Source organism: Anarrhichthys ocellatus, unplaced genomic scaffold, assembly GCF_004355925.1.
Source record: "Anarrhichthys ocellatus isolate YVR2014 unplaced genomic scaffold, GSC_Weel_1.0 scaffold363, whole genome shotgun sequence".
NCBI lineage: Eukaryota > Metazoa > Chordata > Actinopteri > Perciformes > Anarhichadidae > Anarrhichthys > Anarrhichthys ocellatus.
Window position 1 is genome coordinate 15,285 of NW_022280353.1, and position 7,380 is coordinate 22,664.

A 7,380-nucleotide genomic window follows, 5' to 3' on the forward strand; every position below is an offset into this window, starting at 1 on the left:
ATCCTTTCATCATACTAACGTACCATCCCGCCATCTAAACCATCCCTTCATCGTACCGTCCTGTCGGCCTGCCATTGTATAGTCTTGCCATCATACCATCATACCGTCCCGTCATCACCCTGCTGTCCTACATCATACCGGGGACAGATGGGAATGAAGATTTTTAACAGCACATTACTGCTTTACTATTAATGATGATGAAACATCTCAATATATCGCTTTAGCTTTATTTGATTTTGGAAAAGTCTCCTTCAGGGAGATCTTCATCCGGACGAGTCTGAGCATCAGTTGTGTTTGAACTCTTGCTCTCTGGAGGACGTCTACTACATGACTGTACATTAAGTCTGTTATTGGAGTAAAGATGCACAGATGTATGTGACTGTTATCACTACGTCTTTAATTTGTTAAGCTTTAGAAGCTGTGAACTGTGGGTTCTGTTCCCACTGGGGTTATCCATACTGACGTGTCGGAGCTCATCTTATTCCTGGAGATGGTTAGCTGTACAAACATAGACACTGAGCTCACGATGTTGGGAGGAGCACCCGCCTTTACAGACGGCTGCCTGCAACTTATTGAACACCGAAGACAGCAGGAAGGTAGTGTCTCATTAACAGACGTGGAGCGCTTCCTAAAGACGAGGATTTCATTATGACATCAACTTTGTGCATCAAACAAATCCTGAAAATCAAATGAGAAAATACGTGTTGTCGGCCCACAACCACACGCTTGATGGGAAGTTAAAAAAAGAAAGCCGTTTTATGTGATGACAACGCTGCGGTTAAGGTTTGTTTGTGATGCACAAAAACAACTTGGCAATGGAAAAATTATGGTTTCGGTCAAAATGACTTCTCTGCTCAGAGTCGGGGAACAACGGTGGTCACAAAGAAACCACAACTGCTGGAAGGAAAAAGCACCTCTGACGTTTGGATGATCACCACGACCTCCCTCTGAGGACTCTGAGGCGCTTTAATGTTGACAGTCAAGAGTCATGAAGAGCTCCGTCACTTGATCGTAAACATATGTTGTTTTGGGGCATTTGCTGAAGAGATTGACTGGTTGTTCTTTACATTCTGCTCCATGATTATTGCTACATTTCTGTCTTAATTTGATGCCTTTTTCTCTTTCTTACTGGAGCACTTATGACACATACGACTGCTGGGGCGCCATGCATCCAATAGGGGCCCCTCAATGAAGGGAGTGAAAACATTCTAAATGTATAACTTACTAATACTATTTTAATTAAAAAGATGTTACAAAAAATCCCACAAAATTAGAGAATATTGCTAAATGCGGAAAGTTCTCGTAATCCAACCGTAAAAGCTTCTATGGAGCGAATCTGTTGTACGAGTGCTTCTTCAGTGGGACCAATGATCGGTGGTGGAACCGGCTGCTCCAGGTCAGCTTTGGATAAAGTGCGTCACTTTCTCTGACTGTTGCTTCGTCACGTGGATGCATTTAGTTTCTGCTTAGTGAAGCTCAATCTTTGAAGTGACTATAGTTGATCCTGAAAGTCTGAACTAAATATCAAAACAATCCTTTAACAGTTTTAAAGTGTTTCAGTCTGGACTGAAGTTATGTCTCTTCTTTTTGTAGCTTCAGGCGGATGATTTCAGTTCTCAAAGGAGGTTTGAGTTCATCGGTTGTTGGATCTTACTTTGCTCTCCGTCTGCATGTGCAGCACACTTCAGACCATCAGTCAACAAATAGATGCTTCTGGATTTACATGTTTACCAAATGTTGTTGGAGCTCTTTGACTCTGACGTCCGTATAATGGAGACTGCTCTTTCAATGTCAACAACAACAACAACAGCTGCTGCTTCTGATCGACCACAATCTATTCTTCAACGGCGGTTCACTGTTTTAGCAAACGCACTCGTCAGGATCAAAAATGTTGGCGTAAAGAAAAAGTTAAATGTTGACGTTTTGTGTTTTTTTTTTTTTTTTTGCTTTTCGTCGAAACAAGTGAGGTCGTATATCGAGCTACTTTTATTAAAGGTTTGGAGGTGTAATAACAAGTTTAACAAAGGGCAGGTGGGAGAATCAAACAAACAGGACTTTCACCCTGGAAACCGCTGTTCTTGTCCCAGAAATAAACGCTTGTTATGTAACGTTGCGTAAGAAAGTTGTTACGCTGTTTGGTTATTATGTTAACATGAAGCATGATCTTTCTCTGACTTTAACTTGTTTTGTTGCTTAAAGCTGATCGTTTTACAACGTTAACCACATTTCATTGTGTTTTTGAGAGCGCGATACGAAGCTGATATGAAACGTGTTTATGAAACGTTTCTCCTGTTGACCGGGTTGTAACTCACACATACGTTGTTGTTAAAGTGGGCTGTGCTGTCGATTCACCATATAGAGAAAAGTTATTATTCGGTCTGTTGAGATATTTTGCCCGTCCTACGGATATATTTACACTTTTTATCAACACATTGTACAGTTGATTCATGTTTTTCATTATTTCTCTTTTAATGTTTTATATTTTTCTTTTCTTCTTCTCACTTTTAAGACTTGAATCATGAAACTGTCTCTTTCCTCCCCCTTGATCTCCTTTCTCTCTCTCTCTCTACCTTTTCCTCTTTTTACTACCTCTTCCCATCCCCCCCCCCCCCCCCCCCCCATCATCTCACCTCCTCCTCTATAATTGCGCTCTACCTCGGGGGCAATGGCAGCGACAGGCTGTTGTTTTCAGCTTCCCTCTGCTCTCTAATTATCTCGCTGAAGACCTGATGTGAAGTCAGACAGCCGGCTAAATGACATGCAGACACTCGCACAAACACTCTCTGCGTTGCTTATTTTCTCCTGAACGAGATGAAGTCACTCTCAGCACCAAGAGAGCTGAAACCTTCACTTCTCTTCAGCAGAATACAAAGTGTGCGTTGTTTACTGACTCCACAAAATGATTCCATGAGTGAGATTCCTGAAGTGTTAATCTAAAGCTTCTTATGGGCACAAAGATCATGTAGCACAACCTGGAAGGACAAATATTACCATATTTAATACAAAATAATACACATTATCATGTTGTAACATGGTATGATTAAGTAAAGAGTCAGGATATGGTTAGCTTAGCTTAGCATAAAGACTAGCAGTAGATGGAAACAGCTCACCTCACTTTGTCACACCTACCAGCACCTCTGGATCTCCCTAATTAACACGTATCACGTTAATTATAACCCATAAACAAGCCGTCAGCTAGCTGGGTTTGTAACATATCTGTCTCCATTCAGGACGTGGAACAGTATGCGTAAGAGTTTAATCCTGACCCTAACTTAAGCAGAGTTTATTTGACTAATCAAAACCATGTCGTGGATGCCGTGTGCAGATATAAGAAGCGAGAATTAAACAAATGAACCGGGTTTTTGCAGAATTGTTGACTTGATGGGTGACATCCTGGGATGAGGGTCGATGTTTTCACTGTCCGTCTGTCTCAGAAGACGACATAAATGTTCCTCGTCCAGCTTCTCATCTCTCTGAACAAAAACAAATCAGTGTTTTTCCCCAACATGTCGACCCGGTTCCATTTGAAGTAATTTGGTTTGAGTTTGAGAAAGTTCAAACAGAAACTTTCCACTTCTTTAAAGCCGATGCAGTAAGAGTTTAAAGTAAAGAAGGTCACGCTTCCTGTCCTGGTGGTGAAACACTTCCTCTTTGCTATTTACTCGTTAGGTAACCGAGCTCATCTGAGAACATTTCACGAGATCTGGTGGAGCAATTTTAGGGAAACCCGAAAAGGCTGACCATAGTATCTGCCTCCCAGATGTTTGGGTTGTCCTCGTTAATCCGATCATGGATCTGGTTCACCGCATCGGTCTCTCCTCGGTTAGACTGACAGAAAGACAGCGAGACAGCGAGACAGCTTCCCCTAAACGGGCCCAAAAACAGACGGAAGACAAAAAACAAAAAGTCCACCTTTTGTGCTTCTATCATTTTCCTGAATCAGTGTTCAGAAGTTTGTTCCAGATGAACTCAGAACTCCATCAGAAACCCATTCGTCAGGTATCTTCTGCCAAAGCAGCTGAAAGCAGCACACTGAACTGATGGCTGGTGGATAGAAATACGATTCACTCTTCATTCCCCAGTATCCTCTGTCAACGTCTCCAGTGAGAGCTGAATGAGCAGCAGACGCTCCATTCTCTTCTCTCTCCACTCGACCAAAGCTGCTGTTGAACCTCAACAGTGTTCAAGTATTCAAATAGTTTTTAGATGACGTCTGGATGCATTTAATCTAAATCAAAACCAGTTATTCAATCTCATCAGGTTCACTTTTCAACATCTGCGAAGCTGAAATAACTCAAAAACACAAACATGTTTTATTTGGCAGCCGGATTTAATCTCCACATTCTGAACCTGCAACCTGCAGATAGGACGAGAAGCAGAAGATAAAAAGCCTGAAAGTATATTTGTCATTTTAACCAGCGACAGCTGTTAACGTTGTAGTTCAACAAATCTGAGTGATTTCACAGAAATACGTGAACTAACTTTAACAGCTTTGGGTTTTGATCAGTAGGGTACGTTTGTTACATGACTTATGTAGAAAAAATGTAGAGTTTTAGTTTCACACGACACAGACTCGAGTCTCCTTTGTGAAAGTCCTGTTTGATCATCCACACACCCGGACTCCCTCACTCAGCTAACTCTGATTTAAACATATTTCTATGTCCACCACGACAGAGCATCCGAATGGACTTTAATTGTCTTTGTTTCCGCTGTGCCATCACCTCGTAATGGGCTCTTAAGAGGTTTTGGTCATTTCACGCATTCCTGTGAGATCAGGCTGTTTTCCGAAATCTCTTGTTGCATCTGAAGAAACTTTGCTCTCATCTTTATATTCCAGGTGTTTGGGGGGTTGCAGTACTGCCGTCACTGAGCAACTGAAACCTGCATGTTGACGATGACGAGGAAGACTTTTACATTACAGTCATTTAGCAGACGCTTTTATCCGAAGAGACTTACAATTCAGTATCTATCTACACACCTTCGGCTCAGCTACGGGAGACATTTGGGGTTAAGTGTCTTGCTCAAGGACACATTGACATCCGGCTAGTGGAGCCGGGGATCGAACCGCCGATCCTCTGACTGAAGGACGGCCCAGCTCTCCACTTAGCCACGGTCAACCTCAAACCTTCATCTCAGTCCCATTCAGCACAAGACGGAGCCATGTTTCTCCTCAAGAGAAGTCTAGATACCAGATGATCTGATCTGCTACAACATGGAAACGATCACTGACATCGGTTTGGATTACAGCGACGTGCTCAGACAGGACACCATTCCTACATCTCATTGCCTCAGACGCACTGGGAGGAATGTGGTCTGGACTCTGCATGGAGACTTCAGAGAAGCAAAGAGTCAGAAGCCAAAGTGATTTGAGATCACAGTGAGAGACTTAAACAAGCGTCACACGGGTCAGGAGGAGGCCCTGACTAATGACATGCAAGCTGTGGAGGTGTCTCAGCTGCAGACCCAGCCTCCTCCTCCTCCTCCTCCCGTTAAGGTACAGCTCCTACAGCTCACATTATCCTCCCTCCGTCTGGAAACCACAGCAGCCTCGGAGCCCCTCCGGATCCCAGCATTACTCTGGCTCTGCTCCTGGGTGGTAAACCTGTTCAGGTCTCTGGATCTAGTGGACGTTTTTCTTGTGAACTTTTGTGTTGACTGAACCTTCACAGGCTCGGGAGTTTGATTCAGCGGTGTTGTTCGTATACACAACTTACTTCTGGAGAAAAGGGAGTTTTACGTGAAGACCCGAGTCTCTTCGGGCAGATTTTTATTTATTTTTCATCACCTGGACTCACAGGATGGACTTACTCACTTACTTGTGTCTCCTCACCACGACTCTGATGTTGACCCACCAGCATCAAGGTAAACCTTCCTTTAGAATACGTCCGTGGAGCTTTAAGTTTAAGTCCTCTACGCAAACGTAGCGGAGGAGGCAGAAAACCCTCTGGGCTTATTGGAAGCCAACTTCTGAATAAAATATCACAACATGATAGAGAGCAGAAGATGAATGTACATAAAATAACAAAGTATTACTCCTGTCGGGATGTGAGTAGAGAAGTTATCTCCTGGGATGCTGAGGTGCTGTATCTTTGCTATCAGCTGCTGCAGTTTTGCATTTAATTGCGTTGATGTTTTATTTGGATCTGCAGTAGCATCTTGATTCTGGAGCAAACATTGTTACCTGAGCTGATTTTCCTCGTGGTTCTTAGTGGTCGACCACCTGCTGGGCTTCTTTTAGCTCCGTGTTCCTCACATCTGCTTCTGTTGGGATACGCCTGCTCCTCAGAGGATGATTCTTTAATGATGGGTCACGTTTATCACTCTGGCAAGTTCCTCATTTGTGAGGACGGACGCAATAGTTGCAGACATTGATGCATCTCAATGACTTCATCTAGTTTCCTCCAGCTTTGCAGTTAAATTAACTGAATTTCTGGTAATAACTTAAATCATTTTAAAGTGTCCAATACTTTGGTTTACAACCACAAGCCTCAGCTGTACTCTGTGTTAGGCAGCGAGTAGACTTGTTGGAGATGAGCCAGAATTGATCACAATGAAACACACGCTGATACATTCATGTCCGACGGGATCCCGACCTGCAAGTTCTGTAGAAAATAAAACACATTTCTGTGTAATTGTAATATTTAATTAACACTAGATTGTCGAGTCTCATGTTGTTTAATCTGCTGACAAACACATATTGTGTTGTTGAAATAAATAATGAATAATAAATGTAATTTATATAGAAGTTAAAACAAACAGCAATTTAATAGTGTATATTAATAGTGTATATTAGGAAGTGTATATATATATATATATCTGAAGATGGTCTGTAAACTACCGTAACAGGATGGAACTTTATTCTTTAAAGGCTGCTGGAAACCGTTCTCTTGTTTGCCGCTTTGTGTCATCGCCTCCTGCTGCTGCCGATCATCTGGAACGTGCCTGGATGTTCTCGAGTTAACGCTCACCTGCTAAACATCAACGTGTTAGCATTTAGCTCGGAGAACCGCTGAGCCGATGTACAGCCTCACAGAGCTGTGCTGTGCCTGAGAGCTCTTTGGGGAGTTTACTCAGGAAGTGCTCCCTGTTTTTACAGCCGGCGAGGAGTCTCACCGTATTTGCCCGTTAATGGTTTGAGCCGCTAAAGATGGATGAGAAGAGGAACCGCTGAAAACTCAAGATAGAGAGAGAATAAATATAGTACATTTATAGAACATAACAAAATAGAAGCAATGTCCATCTAAGAAAGCAGAGGTTGCAGAGGGGTTTGATCGTGTTGTTTATTTGTTCTTTAGTCTGTTGGAGTGTGTTGAGACCAGGAGGCAACCTCTGATTCTGCTGAGTGAAGCCAAAGCTTCATGTGTTAAAGCTGCATTCTCT

At 42.7% G+C, this 7,380-nt stretch overlaps 1 protein-coding gene across 1 annotated transcript in view; it reads left to right on the forward strand.

The window, feature by feature from the left end:
- Positions 1 to 5,781: 5,781 nt before the first annotated feature.
- The window catches only part of LOC116401346 (endothelin-2), a 17,710-nt gene continuing 16,111 nt past the window's right edge, over positions 5,782 to 7,380 (forward strand). The window contains exon 1 of the mRNA XM_031879700.1: positions 5,782 to 5,862. Within this exon, the coding sequence (XP_031735560.1) occupies positions 5,799 to 5,862 (64 nt within the window). The 5' untranslated portion in view covers positions 5,782 to 5,798. The remainder of the gene's footprint in view (positions 5,863 to 7,380) is intronic.